This window comes from Macaca mulatta, chromosome 20 (assembly GCF_049350105.2).
Source record: "Macaca mulatta isolate MMU2019108-1 chromosome 20, T2T-MMU8v2.0, whole genome shotgun sequence".
Classification (NCBI taxonomy): Eukaryota; Metazoa; Chordata; class Mammalia; order Primates; family Cercopithecidae; genus Macaca; species Macaca mulatta.
In genome coordinates, this window is record NC_133425.1 from 15,075,093 (window position 1) to 15,102,975 (window position 27,883).

Below are 27,883 nucleotides of genomic sequence, written 5' to 3' on the forward strand. Positions count from 1 at the left end.
TGGAAAGCTGCGTACATCTTATGTGAAGCCATTCCACTTTTTTTTTTTTTTTTTTTTTTTGAGACAGAGTCTCGCTCTGTCGCCCAGGCTGGAGTGCAGTGGCGCAATCTCGGCTCACTGCAAGCTCCGCCTCCCGGGTTCACGCCATTCTCCTGCCTCAGCCTCCTGAGTAGCTGGGACTACAGGCGCCCGCCACCGCGCCCGGCTAATTTTTTGTATTTTTAGTAGAAACGGGGTTTCACCGTGGTCTCGATCTCCTGACCTTGTGATCCGCCCGCCTCGGCCTCCCAAAGTGCTGGGATTACAGGCGTGAGCCACCGCGCCCGGCAGCCATTCCACTTTTACAAGAGTCTTGCTAAGCCTGATGTAGAAGCATAGATATTTGTATGTCTATAAAGTTCTGGTGCTGATGTCCTTAAAATTCTCTGTTCCAGAGAAAAGTAGGGAGAGGCAGGACAACTGTGACTAAGCATTGCTTTGCTTGAGAGCTCTTCACTAAACACACTGACTTTCTAAAAACTACGGACAAAACTATTTAAAATTACTTGTTGGTGGTTCCAGGACTCCCCCAATCCCTATATATTAATACCAAATTCCCTGATGCTCAAGTGCCTTACATAAAATGCTGTAGTATTTGAATATAACCTATGTACATCCTCCCATACACTTGAAAGCATCTCTACATTGCTTATAATACACAATACAATGTAAACTTTATGTAAATAGTTGTTATACTGCATTGATTTTTTATTTGTACTTTTATCGATAATTTTTTTCACATTTTATTCACTCTGAAATTATTTTGTTGTTGTATTGTTATTTTTTATTGGTTTTTGTTTTCTATATTTTCAAACCACAGTTGGTTGGATCCACAGATGCAGAACCCACAGAGGGCCAACCGTAAGTTTCTATCTATCTATATCTGTGGTTTAGATATAGATAATGTATATTTATATCTAAATATATCTAGGTAGATATATAGATAATCTGCATATATCTAAATCTATGTAGATATAGATAGTTTAATAAATATAAATATAAAATCAAGAAGTTTCTATGAAACAAAAGTAGGGAGCTATAGAGGTAAAGGCAAAAATGCAGAACAAAAAGCCAAATTAAACAAGAAAAGATTTCAAGAAAATTTAAATTCTAATAGAATAATTAAAATCCACACTGGAGATAATTTAAAGCAGAAAGGACATCAAAAACTACGTGTGATATAAAGAACAAACTTTAGGCCGGGTGCAGTGGCTCACGCTTGTAATCCCAGCACTTTGGGAGGCCGAGGCAGGCAGATTACTTGAGGTTAGAAGTCAGGACCAGCCTGGCCAACATGGCAAAGCCCCATGTCTACTAATAATACAAAATTAGCTGGGCATAGTGGTGTGCGCCTGTAATCCCAGCTACTCAGGAGGCTGAGGCACGAGAATTGCTTGAACCCAGGAGGCTGAGGTTGCAGTGAGCTGAGATCATGCCACTGTACTCCAGCCTGGGCAACAGGGCAGGACCCTGTCTCAAAAAAAATAAATAAATAAATAAAAAATAACTTCACCTTAAATTGAAAGCTTTTACCCAGGGACAAAAGTAAAATGTGTAGACACAACCTGTCACAACTTATAAAAGTCTATTTTCCCAGATACTAACATTTGACATGAAATGCTGCCCACCACATACATTTAAATCTAGGATTCACAGGTGATATTTTTTAGTACTGATGAAGTATTTATACAGTAGCTGGGAAGTTTTCTTCTTTCATTTTTATTATAAAAGCAATATAAGTTCATGATAAGAAAGTCAAACAGAGCAGAAAGGCATATACTGAAGTACAAAGGTCTGATCCTGAAACCCACTACTCATTTCAACTCCCCAGAAGTAAATTGCTGCGGTTAAGATCTGTTTGTTCAGCTGGGCGCGGTGGCTCACGCCTGTAATTCCAGCACTTTGGGAGGCCAAGGCAGGCGGATCACGAGGTCAGGAGATCGAGACCATCCTGGCTAACATGGTGAAACCCCATCTCTACTAAAAATAGAAAAAATTAGCTGGGCATGGTGGCGGGCACCTGTAGTCCCAGCTACTTGGGAGGCTGAGGCAGGAGAATGGTGTGAACCCGGGAGGCGGAGCTTGCAGTGAGCCAAGATCTCGCCACTGCACTCCTCCCTGGGCGACTGAGTGAGACTCTATCTCAAAAAAAAAAAAAAAAATCTGTTTGTTCTAGAACTTTTCTACGCAATCACATGCAAGTACCATTTACCGTTTTGTTTTTATACAAATGGGACCATACTATACATTACTGTTTTGCAACTGCTTTTTTCAGTATGCAATAATGCATATTGGGTATCTTTCCATATACAGGTTTTCATGGCTAATATTCTACTTATCAGAGATGCATGAAGAAATTTTAACTACTCTCCTATTCTTGGACATTTAGGAGAAATATATAGTCCACACAATGATATAACAAATACACATCTTCATATACAAGCTCCTCACTAGAATATAAGTTCTATGCCTGCTTTGCCCACTAGTAAACTCCCAGCACTTAGAGCAGTGCCTGACACATTGGGTGCCCCATAAACTCTCACCAGATGACTATGTGTATATGTATCTATACATGTATTTAAAATTTCTATGTAGATTGACCAATCGCCTTCCAAAAAGATTATTTCACTGTATACTCCTATGTATAGTTTTTTTGTTTGGTTGGTTGGTTGGTTATTTTGAGTCGCAGTTTTGCTTTTGTTGTCCAGGCTGGAGTGCAATGGCACCATCTCGACTCACCACAACCTCTGCCTCCTGGGTTCAAGCGATTCTCCTGCCTCAGCCTTAGCTGGGATTACAGGCATGCACCACCACGCCTGGCTAATTTTTGAATTTTTAGTACAGATGGGGTTCCACCATGTTGGTCAGGCTGGTCATGAACTCCCGACCTCAGGTGATCTGCCCACCTCCGCCTCCCAAAGTGCTGGGATTACAGGTGTGAGCCACCACGCTTGGCCCTATCTATAGTTTTTCAATGTTGTTTTGTTTCGATCAGCTAGGAATGTCATCTGATCAAACGGGCTTAACACAATACAAATTCATTATCTTCCAGTTCTGGGGGTCAGAAGTCCAAAATGGGTGGGTAGAGCTGCAGTCCTCCTGGGAGCCCTAGGAGAGAATCCATCTCCTTGCCTTTTTCAGCTTGGAAGGGCCGCATTGCTTGATGCAGTGCTCCTTCCACATCACTCTGAACTCGGCTTCCTGTCACATCTCTGAATCTGATCCTCCTACCTCTCTTTCTCTTATAAGCACATTTGTGGTACATTGAGTCCACCTGGATAATCCACATAATCCCCCCCATCTCAAGAACTTTAACATAATCACATCTGCAAATCCCCCTTTGCCACGTAAGGTAACATGCAGGCTCCAGGGATTAGGATGTGAACATCTTGGGAAGCCAATATTCTGCCTATCACCGCTTGGGAATCAGGTTTGAATTTCAGCCTTGTCATTTCAAGCTTCATTTCCTAAATACGTGTTGAGTACCCTCATATCACGTCCTGAAATAGATCTAAGAGATTCACTAACTAGCTCCCGTGGCCTCGCCCAAGTTATATAACCTCCCTGTACCTCCATTTTTCTCATTGGCAGAACTGACTAAATTGATATCTGCCTCGCAGGAAACGCTGTATGTAAAGTGTTTGCAGGCAACCCCTTCCACTTAAACAGCATTCAGGAATTATATGCTATTTTCATCTTGACAAAATGTAAGCAAAATACCGGATTAAGCAGTAAAGAGGTAGAGGAACAGATCCTCTTGGAAACGGCTGGTGTGAATGCAAATTGGTAGAGGCTTTCTAAAGGGCAATGTGGCAATGTGAATGTAATGAAAAGCCTTACAATTTTTTTTCTCTTTATCCCAGTAATTATTCATTTCCAGATGTGTATCTGAAGGCCATGGTTGAATTTACATACAAAGATGTTTAGTGAAGTATTATTTATATTACTGGAGGGGGAAGAAGCAGAAACAGACTAAATGTCCTCTAATAAGCAATTAGATAAGTACACCCACATTATGGAAATCTGATCAGCCATATAAAAGGACTTTGTAAAAGAATATGAAACATCATGTTCAGAGGTTTGCCAAATGTTAATGACAAAGTTGGGGATTTAAATCAGAGATATTAATTATCTCATATCGGTAAAAAAAAAAAAAAAAAAAAAAAAAAAAAAAAAAAAACTCTTGTGTGAGAGAAAGTGTGTATAGATAGAAAAAAAAAGGAGTAAATAAAATAGATTTCATGATGTTAACAGTGGTTATTTCCACGTAATAGAAACGAGTGATTTTCATTTTTGCTTACTCGTATTTTCTATCCTCTAATAATAAAGGTGGGGAGTTTCTATACAAAACAATTCCTCTGCTAGTTCAATTATCAGGCATTTCTAGGTATAGAACAAATACTGCGGGATGTGTCCCTCTAGTGGAAGGAGGGATTTTTAAAAATAGTTTATTGTATTGAAGTCTTTTGGAGGCAAACAGGGGTCTGATGTTAGTAAAGGATTCTGCTTATTCCACAACCACTGCACTCCAGCCTGGGCAACATGTCAACACCCTGTCTCGAAAAAAAAAAAAAATTAAAAGAGGCATGGAGACCAATCGCAAAAGGAAGGGCCAAAAACCACCCTAGGAAACAGGTGCTACTAACTCTAGGAGCATTTGGAATATTGACCAGTAACTTTTTCAGTTGTCGACGTCTGGGGATTAAGCTCCTTAGGCTTACTTCCCCTCCCCTTGCTTTCTGGCAGCTTGCGTCTATGGTACCACGGAATGTGGACCCTCAAAAAAGACGTGGATGAAATGAAGCCTTTTGCCTGCGAGCTACACCTATACGGAGCGCCAGCCCCTCCAAGTGACTCTGAATCTTCGGCTCCACTCGGCTCTTCTTCGGCTGAGTTCGGTCGACGCTTGCCTTCTCAGGCTCGGCTCTCTTCGGCTTTCTGAGCGCACTCTCGTCCTGGCCTCGGCTCCTCTTCGGCTGCGTTCGACCCACGACCGCCTCAGTCTCGGCTCTCCTCGGCTACATTCGGCTGGCTTTCGTCCTCTCGGACTCGGCTCTCTTCAGTTGAGTTCGGCCTACTCTCGTCTCTGAGTCGGCTGCCCTTCACTCTCGTCTCTGAGTCGGCTCCCTTCGTCTGCGTTCGGCTGCGACCCGGAAGAGCTTCGATGGAGCCGGAGCTGCCGGCTCGACGGACGGCTATGGCGCCACTGTTGGAGTACGAGCGGCAGCTGGTGCTGGAACTGCTCGACACTGACGGGCTGGTAGTGTGCGCGCGCGGGCTCGGCGCGGACCGGCTCCTCTACCACTTTCTCCGGCTGCACTGCCACCCAGCCTGCCTGGTGCTGGTGCTCAACACGCAGCCGGCCGAGGAGGTGCGGCCGCGCCGGCACGGGAATGAGGGAGTGTTGGGGGACTCCTGATCGGATGCGAGGCCTCTGACAGGGATGGAGGGGCTCTGAGGGGGATTCAGGCCCCTGACACTACGCAGTGACACAGAGAAGGATGTCAGAGGTCCCCAGGGGGATGCAGGTGCCTCACACTGCGCGGACACAGACGTATGGGAGGGGTCGCGAGGAGGATACCGGTCGCTCACACTGTGCGGGGACACTGAGAAGAATTGGAGGGGCCCGGAGAAGGCTGCAGGTCCCTGGCAGGAGTTAAAGAACACTAAGAGGAATGCAAGTCCCTGACACTGTGCGGGGACTCTGGGAGGACAGGGAGGGGTCCCGAGAAGGATGCAAGTCTTTGACCAGAGTTCAAAAACATTAAGAGAAATGGGAGGGGTCCCCAGGGGATGCAGGTCCCTGACACTGTGCAGGCACAATGAGACTGATGGAAGGGTTCCCGAGAAGGATGCAATTCCCTGACAGCACTAAGAGGGATGGGAGGGGTCCCCAGAAGGATGCAGGTCCCTGACATGGGTGCAAGGGCATTGAAAGGTGAAGGGGCTCTGAGTGGTAGGAGAGGATCAGAGGTCCCTGCAAGGGAAAGGGAAGATGTCGAAAGCAGGATCTGCATAGGAATAACGGGAGAGTCCTGAAGTTGGCCATTAAGGGAGTTTCTGGGGGCAGAAGGATGGTCCCTGAAAAGGAACAGTGATGAAGATGGAAGGGTCTCTGAGGGTGATGGGGAGACATGAAAGGAGATGGTGAGGCTGGAAAACCCCAATAGGGAAAAGAAGGGACCAGGAAATAGGGCATTCACTAAGGCTGTGTTAAGAGGGCCATCGGGTCAGAAAGGGATTGGATCTGGAAGCTGAGGATGTTAGCAAAGGTTAACGACAGTTAAGGAGAATAAAGAACACTGAGAAAGATGGAAAGGCGCAACACTTGGGGCTGGGGGATGTTGAGAGGGGACACAGCTTGGTCTGACAAGTCTGATGATCCCCTAGATAGATCAGGTGGCCAGGACAAAAATGTCAGCTGAGAAGAGTGAGCACAGTCTCTTTGAGGCAGGGACCCTGTTTGATTCATCTAGGTATCCCCAGTACTTGGCATAGGGGCCTAAGGCAACACATAGTGCCTAGTAAAAGTGGTTTTAAACTGGGGATGTAAATAAACCAAGCCAAGGGATCCAGTGACATGAAGTCCCTCTAGGATGGATCAGCACAGAACTGATCATCTAAAACATTGTCTGGGAAAAGGATTCCCTTGTTATCTTCTCATAGAATGCGCTTGGCTACAAACCTGGCTTTGATGGGAAGTATTTTTTAGGTAGCAGAAATCTTTTACTCCACGCTTTTAAAAGTTTCAGGTTTTGTGTGTGTGTGCATATGTTCTTGTAGTTGAGTGCTGATAATGACTGAAGTTCAATTATTCCTTAGTGTAAACCCCAAAACAAGAAAAACCTCATTAAATGTAGACTGTTTGGTTGAAGTTACTATAAAGAAGTAACTTAGTTTGTATATTCATTATTAAGTTCATTATCTCAGAGAAAGACAGCACATTATTTTAAATATCTGCAACCTAATAAAAACTGCCCTGTATTAGGTTGCCTACTAATCAAGTTTGATTTGATTTAGGAGTATTTTATCAATCAGCTGAAGATAGAAGGAGTTGAACACCTCCCTCGCCGTGTAACAAATGAAATCACAAGCAACAGTCGCTATGAAGTTTACACACAAGGTGGTGTTATATTTGCAACAAGTAGGATACTTGTGGTTGACTTCTTGACTGATAGGATACCTTCAGATTTAATTACTGGTAAGAATTTGGATTCTTATTTGTATATGAATTTGTACTTTCTTTTTTTTTAAGTACAATTTCTATTTTATTTTTCTCCAGAGAATAGTCTGTCTTCAATCTGGAAGGACTGAACTCCCTACATGGGCTTTGGTGGGGGTCGTGGAGCAGCACCCGCAGGTCTAAATCGGGGTGGGGTGTTTGGTTCTTGCAGGCTTCACAAGATCGATTCCTGACTACTTTGTTGTGAATTGCACAACTCACACAGTAATGTAGCTTCACGTACAGCTTGGGAAGCACATAAGCGTCGAAGACGCTCTCTTCAGAAATATCCCTGACTGCCGCAGCCTCCACTATGTTTCGAATGACAGATTTCTTAATGGCCTTGTCCTTGGGCACGCCTCAGGCACAGTTCATGCATCGAGTAGGCTGTACATGGCCGCAGCCCCTTTTGGCACGACCATTGTTCCTTCTTTTCTTTGTCATCTTGGAGGCACAGACCGGAGAGAGCAATTTGTACATTTTTATTTTTGTCTGTCCCCTCTGCTAAACGCTCTGTTAGAACCTTCTAGTGGGCACTACTGGAACCTTTTGCTCAACATTGTGCTTCCAGCTTTCAGCCTGATACCTGACACATTGTAGATGCTCAATAACTATCTGTGACCTGAATAGGTAACTAAATGTAAGATTAACTTTTCCTTGTTTTCTAAGCTCTTATTCAGTAAATACTTGCAATTCATTAGCATTTGCTTTTAGAACGTAATCAGATTTGAAATGTTTATAAATAATATTTGTGTATTTCGTAAAATATTTAGTTTTCCTCTTTAAGATTTTTTTGGCATTATTGGAAATTAAATCAAGTAGTTACCTGCTTATTTCGAGGAAAAAGTTTTTTAGCTAGAATTAAATAGAAAAGAAATTCATTTTCATTATCCTTTCCAAAACCTTTTCTGATGTCCCCAAAGCTAATGTAGGGGCTGTGCCTCTGTGCCCTCATATTACTCTGTATTTCTCCCCACTCATAGTGCTCACAATACTACATTGTATTTGTGTGTTTGTCTGTCTGTCACTCACAAGATAAGCTTAAGCATAAGGAACAAGTTGTTTATCCCAGGGTAAGTAACTGGCACATGGTAGGTACTAAAGACATATTTGTTGGGTGAATGATGGACGTATATAGTACTGTGATCATTGGTGAACTTCTGGAGGCGAGAGACTCTGAAATTCATAAACTTACTTCCCACCATATCTGTCATATTACCCTGAACCTAGATGACCCTCAAGAAAAATTTGATAAATGTGTGAATGAATGCTTCAGTGGTAAACCGATTGAAGAAGTTTGGTTACTCTTTTATAACTTTTATAATTGTTATAAACAGTATCATAGGCTCACCTGATTTTGAATGCTAACACCCTGCTTACGAAGCAAGCTTCTTAACTTTCATTCACCCCAGTTTTCTCATTAAGAAAACTGTTTCCTAAAGTTATTGTAAGGATTAAGTTAATAAAATAATTGCTTAGTCTAGTGCCTGGTACACAACAAACTCTTAGTAATTGATACCAAATAAAATTGGCCTTTTATAACCAGAAATCTTGATACACCAGTCTTTTACCGTTTGCTGCTTTCTTATAAGCTGGTTTTACTTTATTTTTTAAATTGATTAAAAAAAATTTTGTGTTGTGTTTGAAACTACCACTAGGTGTCAGTAATACTCTGTGACTTTCAGTTACAGTGCAACCTAATCAGGCAGAGAGCAATGTGAATCTATGCAATGTTAAAGTCTGGCTTATATGAAGCTCCTAATGAAAAATGCCAAATTTCCTCTTCCTTTCTGATCAAAGCCCAACCAATAATGAAGCTGAAGCTGTTACTGATGCTTGGCTGAGTGGAATGTAAATGAATGCCAAAAATGACTTCTTTCTAGTTCTTTCATTCCCTGGAATCATCCCCCAGGACTGACCAAAGGGCAGTCCATGAAGTGCAGGTGACCCTCTGGAAAGGCTGAATCCCCCAGCCCCAGCTTCTTCACCTGTCACTACCCATTAGTCCCACCACACCCCACCCTGGGAGTCCCTACTAACCAGAACTCCTAACACGTGGGAGAACTGTGTAAATACCTGCTGAGATTGTACTTGGAAAAGAACAGGACAGGAGGATGCTTTCATTACCAGAATGACCGTGACATCTCCAGACGGAACTAAGAACACACTTTCTGGGGAATATATATGTGTTTTTCGGTTACACTTTAGATTTGTGTTCCCAGTGCTGTGCCCCCACCTTACGTTCATTCAACAAATGTTTAACTCACTGAGGGTCCCTTGTGTGGCAGGAAGGGTGCTGAAGATAGACAGATGAATGGGACAGTATGGTGACCTCGTGAGTTAGACTGCTTCTGGGTTTGAGTTCTTTTCATCTCGCACCAGCTGTGTATTTTTAGGCAAGTTTCTTAATGTCTCTATGCCTCAGCTTATTCACCCGCACATTGGTGATAAAGATAGTACCTTCCTCCTAGGATTGTCAGGGTGAAATGAAATGCCGTATGTAAAATACTTGGTATCATGGCACATAGTCAGCATTCTATGATCTCTATGATCTCTGCCTGGTGGTGTTACGATGTTCCTGTTCTCGGGCAGTTTAGTGGAGGAGACAGATAAGTAAAGAAGTAATTATAGTACAGTATGAGATACAAAATGTTACAGGAACAAAAAAATCTACAGTAGGCTTTTGTGGGACCAAAACTCCTTCCAAAAACCCAACCTGCTTCTATTATTTTTATTTTTATTTTTCGAAAAAGTGTGTCTTGAGTTGGTGTGACTAAATAGAATACCATGATTTTACATGTGATTTGGAACCTTCAGCCTCCCTCTTACTTGCTGGATTACCTTGGTCAAGTTGCTTCCCTTCCTTGGTCTCGTCATGATACCTACTGCATGGAATTATCATGAGAATTAAATGAAATAAAAATCTATAGAAACACCTAACCCAGTTACCTGGGATGTAGTATTAGTTCTCTTCTTCCTCCTGGGTTCCAACCAAAATGAAGACAACTTTTTGGAGCACAACATTTTCTTAAATTGAGTTGCTCCTTTTCTTTAGAAGTTCATTTTTATTATTCTTGACTTTATGTAATATTTCACTCCAGGCTAACAAAATGTGGCCTCTTAGAGTCTTTGGGAAAGCCCACCCACTAGGTACAGAATCTCTTCTGAGTAGTAAATTAGTTATGTACATGTATTGGGGGGTTATTGAAAATCCTTTGTCTATAAATTCCTAAATAACACTATTAATTTTTACCATATTTGAAAGATAATTAGCTGAGCTAGAGTAAATTTTAGCTCCGTCTACCTCTATCCAAAACTTAAACATTAAAATAGTAAAATCTGAGTTTATTGAACTCTTAGAAGGGTCGTAAATCACTGTTAGTATCATTGTCCAGACCCTTCCAGACAGGAGAACTGGATCAAAAGCATGCAAGCACATTATCCCAAATATATGTAAGGTTACCAACTTGATTTAGGTCTAAAAGACAGACTCATCATGGAGTAACTGAGGTTTTGATCTAGAAAGGATGTCTGTATGCCTTTATGTCATCTCATGTTTCTCCCTAACTTAGCACTAATCACTGCATCAGATGACACAATATGTGTGAAAGATCTGGGTCAGTAGTCTCATTTCGTAAATAATGAAGCATGTATAATTGTTCTTATTTTTGAGATTCAGAGGTGTTATCATCACACACACACCCCCGAGACACATTAAGTATGTCGATTGAAGGCTTTTGTTTTAAATGGACCAGTTGACCTCTGAATTGACTATCTTCTGATTCTGAAAATTGAATTCATCTAATAGGTGATATAGATGTTGTCCAGACTTCTAAACTGCGGCTATTTTGTATAGTCCACATCTGATTCATATATTTTTTTAAAAAATTCCTGACTTACTTTGCTTTCAGAAATTCTTCCCCTAACATGCCAGAAACACCCCACCCCAGGGCCTGCACCCTCATTGTCCCCTCAGCCTGGCAGTCTGGAACTCTCTTGGCCCAGATGGTCACAAGGCTCCATCCAGCCTTTATTCGGGTATCACATTGGTGAAACCACCCCTCATACATACTCCCTCTCCTCCTTCTCTCATTTTTTCTTGTCAGCACTTGTAACATACTAAATATTTTACTTATTTATACTGTTTATAGTCAATTCCTTGAGGACAGGGATTTATGTCTGTTCTGTGCGTGGCTATATGCCCAGTCTAGAATGGTGCTTGTTCATTCTCATGTAGGTCCTTAAGAAAAATGTGATGAATGAATGGAAATGAGCATAAAAATTACCTACTTGTTCTGTAATTTAAATTACGTTTCTCCCTCTCAGGCATCTTGGTGTATAGAGCCCACAGAATAATCGAGTCTTGTCAAGAAGCATTCATCTTGCGCCTCTTTCGCCAGAAAAACAAACGTGGTTTTATTAAAGCTTTCACAGACAATGCTGTTGCCTTTGATACTGGTTTTTGTCATGTGGAAAGAGTGATGAGAAATCTTTTTGTGAGGAAACTGTATCTGTGGCCAAGGTAAAGAACATTGTGTGACAAATAATGATGACGTTATTTGTCATCTTTTTTTGTGAGACCTACTGTAACTTAGTTGCACTTTGATGTAATGTAATGTAAAATTCATTGTAATCTTGTTTGATAGAACCTAGTCAGGTTTGTAACAAACATATCCAGCTGTAAATATGTATGCACCAAGTTTGTGATTTTATTTAAGTCGCGAGCAATTTGACGATTACTTTTCTGCTGCTCTATCAAATCCATCCAAGACAGCCACTTTATTCTTTCTTATATATTTAGTGAAACTCCCAGGGATCTAGAGACCCACATATACAACAGCTTTAGGTGTACTGCAGATTTATTGGCTAAGAGTACCACTTCTGCTTTGAAAATTACTCAACGGGGAAATAAAGCACAAAGATTTTGAAGAAGTTTTGTTAATTTCTAGGAATAACATTAAGGTGTCAGTTTTCAAACATTTTTGCAACCTATGCTACCATGTATTTTGGTTATATGTTATTTTAAGAGTAGTTGTACACCGGGTGCAGTGGCTCACACCTGTAGTCCCAGCACTTTGGGAGGCCAAGGCAGGCAGATCACCTGAGGTCAGGAGTTCGAGACCAGCCTGGTCAACATGGTGAAACCCCGTCTCTACTAAAAATACAAAAATTAGCTGGGCGCGTTGGCGCATGCCTATAATCCCAGCTACTTAGGGAGGCTGAGGCAGGAAAATCACTTGAACCCAGGAGGCAGAGGTTGCAGTGAGCCGAGATTGCGCCATTGCATTCCAGGCTAGGCAACGAACGAAACTCTGTCTCAAAAACAAAACAAACAAGCAGAAAAAGGGTAGTTATAGTATTTTTTACTTTCTTGATTATACCTTTGTTTTGGGAGTCAACAAACTCTTCCTGTAAATGGCCAGGTAGTAAATGTTTTGGGCTTTGCAGGCCATATAGACTGTCACAATTACTCAACTCTGTTATTGCCCAAAACCAAGTATAGACTGCTTACATAAGTAATGGGTGTGACTGCATTCAAATGAGACTTTAAAAACAGGTACAGGATTTGGCCCAGACCGTAGTTTGCTGACCCTTGCCTTATCTGAATAATATAATACTTCTATTCATTGAGGTTCAAAGTGTTTTTGAAAACGTTGTTGTTTTGCTTTTCATTTGTTTGTTATTTTGCTTTTCGTGTTGTTTGTAGCATTTATAAAAATGGAGTGTTAAACCAAGACCAGAAATGTATAGCTGCTGAAACTGTAGAAAATTGTTGAAAAATATTTGTCTCTTTAGGTTCCATGTAGCAGTAAACTCATTTTTAGAACAGCACAAACCCGAAGTTGTAGAAATCCATGTTTCTATGACACCTGCCATGCTTGCTATACAGACTGCTATACTGGACATTTTAAATGCGTGTCTAAAGGAACTAAAATGCCATAACCCATCGCTTGAAGTGGAAGATTTATCTTTAGAAAATGCTATTGGAAAGCCTTTTGACAAGGTACTGTTTTTCCTTTTAAGCACAGTTTATTATGTTGTAATTTTAAAGAATGCAAGTTATTTTAATATTTGCAATGTTGTTAATAGGAATTTGCTGTTGTTTAAGAATAAGATTGGAGGTCATTTAAAACATAGGTTATTTGGTTTACTGGAAAGTAATAATTTATAGTAAAATAGGAGTGGCATATAAGCATCACTCTGACTTTTGCAGTTATATAGTAATTATCTCTTATTATAACTATAATCAAGAAGAAAATAAATAACTTTTTTACTTTGAAGTGACAACATTTGGATATCTACAGGTAGAAGAGTTTTACATAAGAATGCTCCATAATTGTACATGAATTTATGATCTCTTACGGAATAAAAAATAATTTGGATGAGTTTTCATTACTGAGGAGTGTGAAACTTGCTCTGTCTTAAAATTACATTCTGAATTGAGGAAATGGTAAGACATCAGTTCCAGGAATTTTTATTCTAACTAATTTTTCTATTATAGATTAATATTGCAGATATATAAATGTCTACTTTTTCATTATAGATTAATATTATTACAAATACATAAATGTCTAGTATTGAACTGGAGATCTAGAAAATGCTGACCTTTTAGAAATTCTTGGCAGCTTTTTTGTCATATTCTGGTAGAAAAAGTTCCTGTCTTTTAAACTGTGAATCGATCTCTCTGTCACTGGAAATAATGCATGGCGATTATAAAAAAGGAAAAATTTAACTTCTTATTTCTCTGATTCTTCAAAAAAGTCAGTTGACTATGAAATATTGATACATAAAACTAATTTTATATATTCTGTTTTCCTCTATGCTTAAAGTTTTTTATAATTTAGTCCTTGGTGATTTTTTTTAAATCCCACACAATCTTTTAATAGAATGTATATAGCCCTAGAAAAATAAAATTGTAGCCTAACATGTTTCACACTAAATTTCTGTTGATTATCCCCCTGGTTAGTAACAGTCACTTCATTGTTTTAGATATTCTTTTAGTAACCATATCTAAATATAGATATCACATGTGTCTTGTTAAAATATTTAAAGTTTTGTAGATAATTTTACAAAAGAGGCATGTAGTTAAATATCCCAGTTTGTTCAGGACAGTCCCAGTATCTACCTGTTGTCCTGGAGTGATTATAAAGAGTGTATCATTTCTTTTTCCACAAGTGTCCTGGTTTAGACAATAAACTATATGGTCATCCAGATACTACTCCTGCTCATTATTAAATTTGTTAGATAAGATTCCATGCAATGGTACTGCTTTTATATCAGGCTACAAATCTCTGATAAGAAAATCGGATAATTCTTATCTAAAAAGTTACAGAATCAGTCTGTGAAGGAAACATACATATACATAGCTGTGGATATGTAGGTATGTACATAGTATATACATAAAGCTGTTCTTTGTTTTAGATAGCATTTTGGAATCTTAAAAAATAATCAGCCGGGCGCGGTGGCTCACGCCTGTAATCCCAGCACTCTGGGATGCCAAGGAGGGCAGATCATGAGGTCAGGAGATGGAGACCATCCTGGCTAACACGGTGAAATCTCGTCTCTACTAAAAATACAAAAAATTAACTGGGCGTGGTGTCAATGCCTGTAGTCCCAGCTACTTGGGAGGGTGAGGCAGAATCGCTTGAACCTGGGAGGTGGAGGTTGCAGTGAGCCGAGATTGTGCCGCTGCACTCCAGCCTGGTGACAGAGCGAGACTTCATCTCAAAATACTACTACTAATAATAATAATCAAACTTAGTCCATTGTTAATTTAACAAATGTTTTCCTATCATGAATCCACTTTAGAAAAAACACTAAAGAAATTTTTACATCAACAAATTAAGGTACGTTGTTATTTGATTTGGTAATTGTTATTTAATTTATACATGAGCATCAAACTAAATTTTTCATTTCTTGGTTATACCTTATTTTAAAGGTCAAAAAACTTGATACTCATGTACAAATTAAATAACAATGTACCTTAATTTGTTAGTAAGTCATCGTGCTTGGTTTATGCCCTCTGCTTGGTCCATTTGGATCCCATGTCTTTATCCATCCAGGATAGTCAGAGTCAAACATGGCAGGAATTGAACATATCTGAGCTATATGCTTAGAGTCTGTTCATAAAAACAAATAATTGATTATCTGATGTTTATCAGGTCTTTTCTTTCTTAACAGTAATATATATTTGGATAATGATAGATTGACTCTATCTGATCATAAAGATTCTAGCAGTAAGACATTCTTCTACATTTGGAAATTTAAACATTATTATTAGAATTTTATTAACTGAAATGTTCTAGCCACTTCCTTGAATAATGTTTGGGGTTTTCTATTGTAGTAAAACATATATGACATAAAATTTACCATTTTAACCATTTTTAGTTATACAGGAAACAATCCTTTTGAAAATATGATTTGTATTAAGAATAACTATACTTAACATATTTTAGCAATACCCAATTTTATTCTTGTTTTAGACAATCCGCCACTATCTGGATCCTTTGTGGCACCAGCTTGGAGCCAAGACTAAATCCTTAGTTCAGGATTTGAAGATATTACGAACTTTGCTGCAGTATCTCTCTCAGTATGATTGTGTCACATTTCTTAATCTCCTGGAATCTCTGAGAGCAACGGAAAAAGCTTTTGGTCAGAATTCAGGTGAGAGATTAAAATACTAATAATATTCTAAGAGCTGATTTGAATAAAGTGTTAGGTTTTAGGGGGAATCAGGTGTGAAAAGTGCTATATTCAACTATATGTTATACTGAGATTTCAAATTATGTTTTATGTTCATAGCACAAAGATGTAGGTTTTATTGATAGCTAATGTTTCCGCCTACTTAACGTCTGTTCTGTGTAATAATAAATATTCATATCCGTTCCGGGCAATTTTATTTCTAGAAAAGACTGTGTGTAGTACAGGCAGTCCTCAACTTAGAAATAGGTTGTGTTCTGGAAGTTTAGTTGTTAAGAACTTAAAATTCATTTCCCTCAAAGCAAAAGCAAGGGAGTATGGGGTTTCCATCAGCCAGAGTGCCAACGACTGAAGAGCAGAAGAGATTTGTAGGGGAATATACATATACAGCTGGACACCATCTTGTTTTGCTATCACTGCTTTGGCCTCTGCCACTGTTTGACCAGACCAGCGGTTTCCAAAGTGTGGTCTGTGAACCCTGGGGTCAAGATTTAATACAGTTAATAATTTTGATGCTTCTTTAGGGACATTCTTAAGTGATGAACTGCAGAAGCATGACAGTAAAGAATGCATTGAATGCCAGTACACTTTCATGGCACTGCCTTGGTTCGTGCTACGGCACCAGCAGTATTACCCAGCATTGCTTTTACACCATCACTGGAAATGTCAACACAGTGAAAAAAGTCAAATAATGTCATAGTATTGTTATGAGAAAAGTTTTGACATCACACAGCCCTGAGAACATCTTGGGGACCCCCGGGAGTTCATGGACCACACCCAGAAAACCACTGGTCTAGCCGAACAGTGAGAGATCACAATAGTGGGAGGAGGTGTGATTGGTAGGAAAACAGGATGGTAGCCAGTTACATATGTAGGTCATGTGACCATCAGAGACTATATTAAATTAACCGTAAATTGATGGCACTTTTTCTTTTAACTTTTCATATTAGGTTGGCTGTTTCTTGACTCCAGCACCTCGATGTTTATAAATGCTCGAGCAAGGGTTTATCATCTTCCAGATGCCAAAATGAGTAAAAAAGGCAAAATATCTGAAAAAATGGAAATTAAAGAAGGGCAAGGTATCTTGTAGGGTTAAGTCTTTAAATGTGTTTTTTATTTCAGTATTTGGTATAGATATTTAAAGCGCAATTTAAAGTCTCCTTTGGCCATGTGAAAAGTGTGTTCCTTGATGAAAAATGTATGTATGTTTGTTATATGTAACATGTAATGTATGTCAAAAGTATATGTGTGAAGTATATGTGTAATGTATGTCGAAGTATACAGCATGACAAGTCTTGAAATCTATTTCCCAGGGGTTGCAAATAACGAATGCCAAATATCGATCAAAAGTATGCTACATAAAGAACTATTTACTGATTTTTTTTTAAACTTCAAAGTAATTACTATTTCTGAGTTAGGGTGAGGTTGGGGCATGGTGGCACACACCTATAATACCAGCCCTTTGGGAGGCTGAGGCAGGAGGATTGCTTGAGCCCAGGAATTCAACACCATCCTGGGCAACAAAGCAAGACTCCATCTCTACAAAAAAAATTTTAAGACCAGGCACAGTGACTCATGTCTATAATTCCAGGACTTTGGGAGGCCGAGGCAGGCAGATCACCTGAGGTCAGGAGTTTGAGACCAGCCCGGCCAACATGGTGAAACCTGGCCTCTTATTAAAAATACCAAAAATTAGCCAGGTGTGGTGGCGGGCACGTGTAATCCCAGCTACTTGGGAGGCCGAGACAGGAGAATCACTTGAACCCAGGAGGCAGAGGTTGCAGTGAGCTGAGATCGCACCACTGCACTCCAACCTGGGCAACAGAGTGAGACTCCATCTCAAAAAAAAAAAAACTTTGAAAGTAGCCTGGCAAGGTGATGTGCACTTACCATCTCAGGTACCTGAGAGGCTAAGGTGAGCCCAGGAGTTCAGAGTTACACCAAGATACCATCACACCACTGTATTCCAGCCTTGGTGACAGAGTACGACTGTGTCTCAAAACTAATAAATAAAGTCAGGGTAGAATATTTGAATATCCTTTTTAATGTTTAAGCAACATAAATATACTAGAATGAGGCAAATATGGGTTTTATTCCAGCATCTATCTAGTGATATCATAAATATCACTAGGTTTTTAAGGCATGGGATAGGGTTAATGCCTGCTTTCTGCCTAGTTTAAAGGTGTGTTTCAAAACTTAATTGTGGCCAGGCGCAGTGGCTTATGCCTGTAATCCCAGAACTTTGGGAAGCCAAGGCAGGCGGATCACCTGAGGTCAGGAGTTCAAGACTAGCCTGACCAACATGGTGAAACCCTGTCTCTACTGAAAATACAAAATTAGCCAGGAGTGGTGGCACATGCCTGTAATCCCAGCTACTTGGGAGTCTGAGGCAGGAGAATCGCTTGAACCCAGGAGGCGGAGGTTGCAATGAGCCAAGATCACGCCATTGCCTCCAGCCTGGGCAGCAAAAGTGAAACTTCGTCTTAAAAAAAAAAAAATCTTTTTAAAGAAAACATAATTAAATATATTATTGATATGTTTGTGTTGGAATGCTTATAGAAACAAAAAATTTAATTATTGTCTCCTTTTATCCATGTTCAGGATTATGAAAGTCGTGGAGATTTTAGAATAATAAATACTGTCATTCTGTACCAATGCCTTTATTTTGTATAGCTGCTTATATACAGTGTCAACAGAAACAACTAACACAGAATGGTCTCTCATTAGTGACCATGCATGTAACTTTCTACTAAGGCATTTTGAAAGCCATGTTAATGGTTTGAAGTATCTTTCATTTAGTAGATCTTTTTCAGGAAAGCAGAGTCCATCTATCATTATAAAGAAAGCTTAAATAAATGGGCATATGTACTGATGCTTGTGTTATCTGTTGTTTTAAAAGCCTTTGGAAGACTTCATGGGTAAATGTTATCACATAGAATGGGATATTTTTATTTCTCTACAGAAGCAAAAAAGGAACTGGTCCTAGAAAGCAACCCAAAGTGGGAGGCACTGACTGAAGTATTAAAAGAAATTGAGGCAGAAAATAAGGAGAGTGAAGCTCTTGGTGGTCCAGGTAGGAAAAAAGGAGATGAAAACACTTGCTTTCAAAATCTATCAAATGAGTCCTGATTTAATTAGCTCTTTAAAAGTAGTTCAAGACTAGCCTGACCAAAATGGTGAAACCCTGTCTCAGTTTGAAAACCCTGCTATTTTATCTATAAAATGTAGACAAATAAATGGCAAATGAACACTGGGATCCTAGTGGCAACCTCATTTCTGTTCATTTGATGTAATTTTCTCCAGGTTGAATCATTGTATATTCATGAAAGCTTTTCATGAAGGCTTTTTCACTAGTTGGGTTCTTAGAACTTCTATTTAAAGATTGAGCTAATCTCTACACATATTCACCAAGCTTTAAATCTGGAATCTCAAAGGAATAAACTAATGGGTCTCCTGTTTTATATCCTCAGCCAAGTATCTTTCCAAAGAAGCCTCAACTCTTTATTACTTTAATATGTAATGAGCCGGTACAAACTGAAGACATTGTCTAAATTGGCAAAGGAGACTCAGACAATTCACAAAAGAGGAAAAATCCATTTGGAATTAATTTAGGCATATATAAGACCCTCTGAAAAAAATATATTAATTAAAAAGAACTTCTTTAAAGCCACCATTATACCACAGTTGTACTTTCATAAGATTGAGTAGTCCGGCTTCAACTTTACTGAAAAGATCTAAGTAATCTTGCCAGAGAGGAGAAAGCATTTGATCAATACCTAAGACCCTTTTTAAATAGTTTGTAAATTGTTGATCTTTAATACCAACGGATAAGATGTCTTCCCTTCAGGTGAAGGAATAAGGGGACACAGGGAAACTAGGAGGACAAGTGAGGTAATAGTAACATAATGTTGTTTTCTATTTTCAGGTCAAGTACTGATATGTGCAAGTGATGACCGAACATGTTCCCAGCTGAGAGACTATATCACTCTTGGAGCGGAGGCCTTCTTATTGAGGCTCTACAGGAAAACCTTTGAGAAGGATAGCAAAGCTGAAGAAGTCTGGATGAAATTTAGGAAGGAAGACAGTTCCAAGAGAATTAGGAAATCTCACAAAAGACCCAAAGACCCCCAAAACAAAGAACGGGCTTCTGCCAAAGAAAGGACCCTCAAAAAAAAAAAGCGGAAGTTGACCTTAACTCAAATGATAGGAAAACCTGAGGAACTGCGAGAGGAAGGAGATGTCGAGGAAGGATATTGTCGAGAAATAAGCAGTAGCCCAGAAAGCTGCCTGGAAGAAATTAAGCATGAAGAATTTGATGTAAATTTGTCATCGGATGCTGCTTATGGAATCCTGAAAGAACCCCTCACTATCATCCATCCGCTTCTGGGCTGTAGCGACCCCTATGCTCTGACAAGGGTACTCCATGAAGTGGAACCAAGATACGTGGTTCTTTATGACGCAGAGCTAACCTTTGTTCGGCAGCTTGAAATTTACAGGGCAAGTAGGCCTGGGAAACCTCTGAGGCAAGTTATAAAGAATCAAAGCTTTCAGTTGCACAGTTCTTTAGGATTTAACCCAGAAACTATACCAGTTGCATGTTAGTTTTCTTTAATATCCGTTACGATGCTGCTTATGTTTATGAAACCTTATTTTGCTTCCTGATGAATCTGGGAAGTTGGATAGGAAGGATGTCAAGTGTCATAGCAGGACAACAAACCAAGGGGACTGCTCACGTTCTCATTACGTGCTGCTGTGCGTTCTGTCCTTTATTCTTTGGGCATTGATTTGCAGCATATGGGGTGCTGTATCTGAAAAAGTCTAAGAAATGCATAATATTCTAATTTCTACCAAAAATTAATATAACTGTGACTTGGCTAAGTAATTTTAATCTTCTAAAATGTCTTTCCTATAAATTTTAAGAAATGACTCTAAATTACATCCACATAAAACTGAAGTGTTGGGGGAATTACTGTACCAGGTTTACTTGAGTTTCAAGAAAGATAAAACATCTACAGAAATATCAGATGAGAAAATGATGCCTCCCAAAGAAGATAGTGTTCTGGCTTTCCAATTATCTGAGGGGAAATAAACAGCAAAATTAATATCCTGAACTCAGTCTGAACCAAAAACGGAGCCAAAAGAAACCTTCCCCTAGCATTTTAACTAACACAGCCTTTCAGAGTAGAGATGAATGGAGGAGCTGGATCAGAAATAATGCAGGATGAAGAGATTAGATGAGGCTGGTAAAATAATTATAGGCTGGTAAATTTTTTGTACTTTGCTGCTGATCAACTTTGTAGATAGCTTATGTACACCAAGCTTCTTTCTTGCTTGAGAACAGATTAGTGTGATATTTGGGAGCAAATTGTTAGAATCAGAAGGGACCTGGGAGTGCAACCACTTACTCTGTCAACGGGAAACTGAGGCCCAGAAATGGTGACTTGGCCTTGGCCACATAACACATCCGTGGGAGAACTGAGTCTCTGGACTCATTACCCAATGATCTTTTCTCTGTTTACACTTCAAAGAATTATCATCTAGGAAGATAACAGCTAAAAGAAAAACCAAGGCTCAAAAAGGAAAATAGCTTTGACTGAAGGTGAACCTAAGGGACAGAGGAGGTGCTTAATTCAGCTCTCTTAGCAACAAACAAGATGGAAAAGCAGGACTTTTCTCTTTTTTTTCTTTTTTCCTTTTTTTTTTTTTTTTTTTTTTTGAGACAGAGTTTTGCCCAGATGCCCAGACTGGAGTGCAGTGTTGCAATCACGGCTCGCTGCAGCCTCAACACCTCCCCCTTTCCCTGACTCACCTGATCCTCCCACATCAGCCCCAGGTGGCTCGGACTACAGGCATGTGCCACCTTGCTCAACTCATTCTTTTTTTTTTTTTTTTTTTTTTTCTGTAGAGATGGGGTCTCACTATATTACCCAGGCTGATCTTCTGGGCTCAAGTGATCCTCCCACCTCAGCCTCCCAAAGTGCTGGGATTACAGGTGTGAGCCACCGTGCCCAGCCTAAAAAGCAGGCCTTTTCTAAGAGAAAGTAGATCAAATTATTCTTTGAGATGCCTGATATAATCCATATGTCTTCTATGCCCGTGTATTTATATAAAATGTGTGACCGCTGTGTTCTCTTAAGACATGAATAAAAAAAAAAAAATTCATAGGCTGGTTTTCATAACTTTCATAACATACTACCCAACTTTTTCAATGATTGTTTGGCAGAGGTGCCAAGGAAGAATTGGAGAAGCCTCTAAAATTTGTGTTTTTTTAATTTGTTTATAGTTATGAGAAAAGAACTATTCTGTCCCTCTAGTTATATTTCAATGTTTACCTAAACTCTTTTCTTCCTTTTGGCAAAAGAAAATTTAAAAAGCCCTGTGTGGTAACAAGACCTTTAACAGGTGGGGTTTAGGCAGCTTAATTTGAGCTAGTGTGTGATAAATGAAACCGTTGATTCTTAGTCAAATATTTATTATTTGAACACTCTAGGCTGCTGATTTCAAATGTTCTGCTGTTCCTTTCAGGGATTAAAAATGCTGTTTTTCCAATCTAAAAGTTCTGTCTTAACATGCAGGGTTTACTTTCTTATATACGGAGGTTCAACTGAGGAACAACGCTATCTCACTGCTTTGCGGAAAGAAAAGGAAGCTTTTGAAAAACTCATAAGGTAATACATAGAGAATCAGTATGAAAGCCCCAACTACACTGGAAACCTTTCACGGTCTGGAGGCTTCTCTGGATGGGGGAGTATCAGATAGCCCTGCTCAGGAAGGATGGGGCAAGGAAGAAGTTGGAGAGGATCACATTGAGATAAACGTGTAGTCTGAATTGTCCTCCAGTGTAGACCTCGGCACATACTTCCTTTTTCTCTTCCCCCCTCTTCCTTTATCTCCAGTTGCTTTTCAGTGGTTTGTTTAATAGAATATTAGAAATGTAACAAAGACAACTGCTTTTCTGTTTATGAAGCAGTATGACAAAACACCAGAAATATAGCGAAAATACTGCTTTTCTAAGAAATATGTTGGTAAATCTCCCTCCTCCCTGCCTTATGCACAAGATTCTCCCCTCCTTTGAATGATTTTTTTTTCCTTGTAAAATTTCCATTGTCTGTGGGTGGGTGACTGCCTTACCATTTATTGGGAAATGCTTTTACAGCACAGCCAGTTAGGATCACCAATAGAATCACTCTGGGAAAATATTTCTTAGGAAGTGTGTTGTTTGTCTGGACATACACATGTGTGTGTTTTTAAGAATGAGTATCTGGTACTATTCCAAATCCAAGTAGAAAATGCCTTTCCATTTTACAAAAGGAAAATGTTGAAATACTCACAAACTGGATGGCTACTTCTTGCCCTGAAGGCATTCGAGAAATCTGATAACCACACACCAGGGGTATTGTCAAGGAGATTGCAGCCTGGTGTGGGAAGATGGGCCAGGTGATCTCTAAGGGCCTCAGAAGCCAGGGTAAGGGCTGGATGGGGCATCACGGAGCTGAGCCAGAGAAAGTTAGACCGGCAGAGACCATGGCCTGGACGGAGTGGGCTGGGCCAGACCAATCTTCCAAACCTCAGACATTGGCAATGGAGGGCAGAAATTATTTTTAGCAGTAGTCAACCTGCCAGGACCCTAGGCCAGATTTCAAAATGGATAACCATTCTACAGTCGTGTCTGTGGGTTTTCCATGTACGTGCAAAATATACATATAACCCGGATAGTCCAGGAGAAGAATTCTTGGAAATCGGAGTATTTGCTGAATCAGTGACATGGAGCCCCACGATGGGGGTCAACATGGTGCATGGGCAGTCCCCTCTTTTCCCTTCACATCCTTTCTATTGGTGGTATGCCTTGGCCATGAATTCATCCAGCTACTAGTCATACAAGTATTGCTCAGTCCTCTCAGCCTGTGAAAATATGTTTTCTACCAATGTGCTTTATGGTATTGTTTATGTCGTATATGTGGGTGTATATATTTTTCAAAAACACAGTTCAGAAATCATGTTATAACAGACCAAGCATTATACCAGCTGCCTCTTCTTGTTCCAGGCTCTTTGCTCTTCTCTGTCTTACTCTTTGTCTTCTAGACCTTCACGCCACAAGGCTCAAATAGTAAACAGATATTTATTAAGCATCTGGTATGTGCCAGGCCCTGTGCTAATATTAAAGTACTGAGGTTACAAGTGGTGCAGGAAAAGTCTCTGCCCTCCTGGAACTTACCCTGTAGTGGAAAAGAGACAGTCAATGATTATAAATATTGTAATAAGTAGAAGGATACAGAGTGCCGCTGGCTGCAAAGGTAAAAGAAGAGGGTGTAATAGGAGAGTACATTGAAGACCTCACCCAGACCATAAGCTGATCAGGAGCCGCTTCCCTGAGGAAGGGATATTCAAGCTGATACTAGGCAGATGGGGTGGAAAGGGGGTTATGTTGAACAAAGGCGTGTATGAAGCCTCCGAGGTACAAGAGGCCCTGTGAAGGATTTAGGACTTCATGGGCAGTAAGACTGCACTGAAGCATTCTAAGTAGGAAAGTGACTTAAGTATGTTTGTAAAGGCTCTCTCTGGCATCAGACTGAGGAGTGAGTGAGTGTGGAAACCAGTCAGAATGCTATTGCAGTCTGATGAGAAGGTGGTAGCCAAGATTAGGTTAATGGAGGAAAGAAGACAGATTTGAGAGAGATTTGGGAGATAGAATCAAAGAATTGGTGATACTGGATGTGAGCCAGTACATCCTGACCATCCTTCACTCTTTTTAAAACAGCCTTTGCCCAAGTTTTTGCTCATTAAAATAATTGTCACCTAGATAGAAATGAGCGCATAGAGCTAAAATACTCAGATTGGGTTTTCAGTATTCATGTCAGGGTTCCCCAAGATCATCCTCAGGCTCGATGATTCACTAGAAGAACTCACATGAGTCAGAAAAGGTGTTATACTCGCAGTACAGTTTCTTCCAGCAAAAGGATACAGATTAAGACTGGATGCAGTGGCTCATGCGTGTAATCCCAGCACTTTTGGGAAGCCAAGGCACGCAGATAGCTTGAAGTCGGGAGGCGTTCACGACCAGCCTGGCCAACATGGTGAAACGCTGTCTCTACTAAAAATGCAAAAATTAGACAGGAGTGGTGGCGCATGCCTGTCATCCCAGCTACCTGGGAGACTAAGGTGGGAGAATCACTCAAACCCCAGGAGGTGTAGGTTGCAGTGAGCTTAGATCATGCAACTGCATTCCAGCCTGGGCAACAGAGTGAGACCCCTTCTCAAAAAAAAAAAAAAAAGATACAGATTAAAATCAGCAAAGGGAAAAGGTACATGGAGCAAAGTCCAGGAAAAACCAGGCCTAAGCTTCCAGGTATCCTCTCATAGTGGAGTCACATGGATGTGCTGAATCCTCCCAGCAACAGTGTATGACCACACATGCAAAGCGTTGTCAACACGGAAACTCACCTGAGCCTCGAGGCCCCACATTTGTACTGAGCTGAGCCACATAGACACAGAGTACCTCCGTGGCTGGCTACAGCTCCTCAGACTCCAGCCCGCAAAGCAACAACAGACATTTACCATAAATCACATCGTCAGCATAAACTGTCTGATCCAACTGGCACATTGTGACCCAGGGCCTCAGGCATATAAGAGCCTTCTTATCAGGGAGAATACTATACCGGCTCAGAGCTCATCTCCCAGGAGCTGACCAAGAGCCAGTGTTGAGGAGAGAAGCCTTTCTTGGAAACATGCAGAGTTTGAGCAGTCCAGGCCTGCCGAGTTAATCCTTTCCTGCACAATGTTAGAGCCAGAGGAGCCTAACAGAATGGGAGGAAGACACCACCTGAGTAGGTGAGTTTCATGCTTCGCCTGTCTTCATGCAACTGCCTCTTCTCCAGTGCATCAGGGAATCTAATCTAGAAAAGAGCACTTTTAGTAGATAGTAGTAAGGTATCGCATCCCATGCCATTCCTGATTTATGCACCTGCTTCTACACATCAGAGGACTCAGTGACAAGCTGTGGATTAGCCTTATACATTACTGGAAAACGTCACTCAGCAGAGCCTGGAACATGGACTCTCTCCCACATTTCAGTCCATACAATAATTTCTGCACCAGGTTTTAACATAATTTTATCTTTTATCTGGCATAATTTTTTAATGCTTTCCATGGTGATTGTCCACTTGTCGTAAATAATATCTTCCCATTTTACCCAGCAGTCAATCAGATGGTTGCACTATTTAGAATCTTAAGATACTTACTTTCCCAGGAAACTTGGGAAATTTGAGAGGTGCTTCTTTTGCAAAGCAGAAACAGATTTGAGGTGCATTGTTCAAAAAACATTTGCACTGTTGTTGTACTTAGAGAAAAATTTAATATGAAGATAAGACAGTGTGCTTTTACCAAGACCTCCTTGGGTGATATTGTAAGAACAAAAGCAATTGTGGCTCTTTAAAATAACCCGGAAAGGAACAAGTCAGGTGAACTGACAGTGAAAGGATTGTGTAGCTGGATTAAAGATCTGTAGATTACAGATAACAGGTAAAGAGGAAAAGATTACATTGCTAAATATCAATCATAATTTTATTTCTACCCAGGGAGCACTTTAGCTCCCTGGGTAGAAAACTTAGTAATAACATCCTCAGTATACATAGCTTTGAGGAGGTCACTGCTTTTCAAAGGAAGGGGTAGGATGATTTGAAATTTTGCAGTTTGAAAATATCACAAAATGGGCTAGCATGAGGGCTTAAGTAAATGCCCATTGGAAGAGACTTCTAGTTCAGTGCCACTTTCCTATGTTGGCATAGGAGTATGTTGTACACGCTATTCAAATACCATTGAAGACTGGGTGCAGTGGCTCACGCTTGTAATCCCAGCACCTTCGAAGGCCAAGGTGAGAGGATCACTTGAGCCCAGGAGCTCAAGACCAGCCTGGGCAACATGTGAGAACCCATCTCAATTTGTTTAAAAATTACAATAAATAAATTTTGATAAAAATACCATTGAAGATACTAAAGCAAACAGGAAAGCTTGGTGCTTTAAGCAGAAATAGAAATCTGAATTTTTTTATTTTGGTTTTGTGTCTGGCACATAGGGGAACTTGGGTAATTATGCCACATGTTGAAAGCAAGAGACTGGCTGTTTATAATTGTGATAAATTTCTGTTAAATTGAATTACTGGTTAGGAAGGCTTATTTTCTTCATAGTCCAGGTTTCATCTCTGGAATATATTTTTTCTCAGATTCGACTTGTAGTTAAGTTGTAACATTTAGTGGTAAACTAGCTGTTTTCTGTAGCTATTAGTGGAAACAATTGTGGAATTATTCGAAAGCAAATCTTCAGTTTTTTAGTATAATCGTGGATAATTAGACAGAGATTACCATGTTATAAGAAAAGTACATAATAATAACACCTAACATTTATATAGTGCTTACTAGGTGCCAGACATTGTTCTGAGCACCTTGCATATATTATGTAATCCTCGTAACAGTCTTTTGAGGTAGGTTTTTAAATTATCCTCATTTTACCGATAAAGAAATTGAAGTACAGAGCCATGAAATGACTTGCCTGAGGTCATGTGGCCAGTAAATGGTTTCAAATCCACACACTTTGGAACCGGAATCTGGACTCTAACCTCCTAAGATTATACAGACTACAAATTAACCAGGAAATTGGGATGATCCCATGTGTGATACACAGCTTAGCCAGTGTAACAAGTAGCAACAAAGTGGGGGGCACAATGAACCTAATAATACCAAATGAATGTTAAGGAAAAATAGAAGAGCGATAATTCTTTTGAATGGTTTGCCCTTTGTCCTAACCAGAGTGCAATAGACAGAATGGAGTGGTAACGAGAGGCAGCCAGAGCCATTGCCATTGCAAAGGGCTTTTCAGCAGGTAGCGCTTGAGTCTGGTATTGAGAATAATGGGAAAACACATGGAACT

General features: G+C 40.1%; 1 protein-coding gene and 1 pseudogene across 1 annotated transcript in view; one reads left to right on the forward strand and one right to left on the reverse strand.

Moving 5' to 3' along the window:
- Window positions 1-5,191: 5,191 nt before the first annotated feature.
- ERCC4 (ERCC excision repair 4, endonuclease catalytic subunit) overlaps window positions 5,192-27,883 on the forward strand; it is a 32,251-nt gene continuing 9,559 nt past the window's right edge. The window contains exons 1-9 of the mRNA XM_077987064.1: window positions 5,192-5,410; window positions 7,060-7,240; window positions 11,588-11,783; window positions 13,058-13,265; window positions 15,745-15,925; window positions 16,912-17,040; window positions 18,924-19,034; window positions 19,887-20,484; window positions 22,537-22,629. Of these exons, the coding sequence (XP_077843190.1) occupies window positions 5,204-5,410; window positions 7,060-7,240; window positions 11,588-11,783; window positions 13,058-13,265; window positions 15,745-15,925; window positions 16,912-17,040; window positions 18,924-19,034; window positions 19,887-20,484; window positions 22,537-22,629 (1,904 nt within the window). The 5' untranslated portion in view covers window positions 5,192-5,203. The remainder of the gene's footprint in view (window positions 5,411-7,059; window positions 7,241-11,587; window positions 11,784-13,057; window positions 13,266-15,744; window positions 15,926-16,911; window positions 17,041-18,923; window positions 19,035-19,886; window positions 20,485-22,536; window positions 22,630-27,883) is intronic.
- On the reverse strand, window positions 7,252-7,705 carry LOC712708 (small ribosomal subunit protein eS26 pseudogene; annotated as a pseudogene).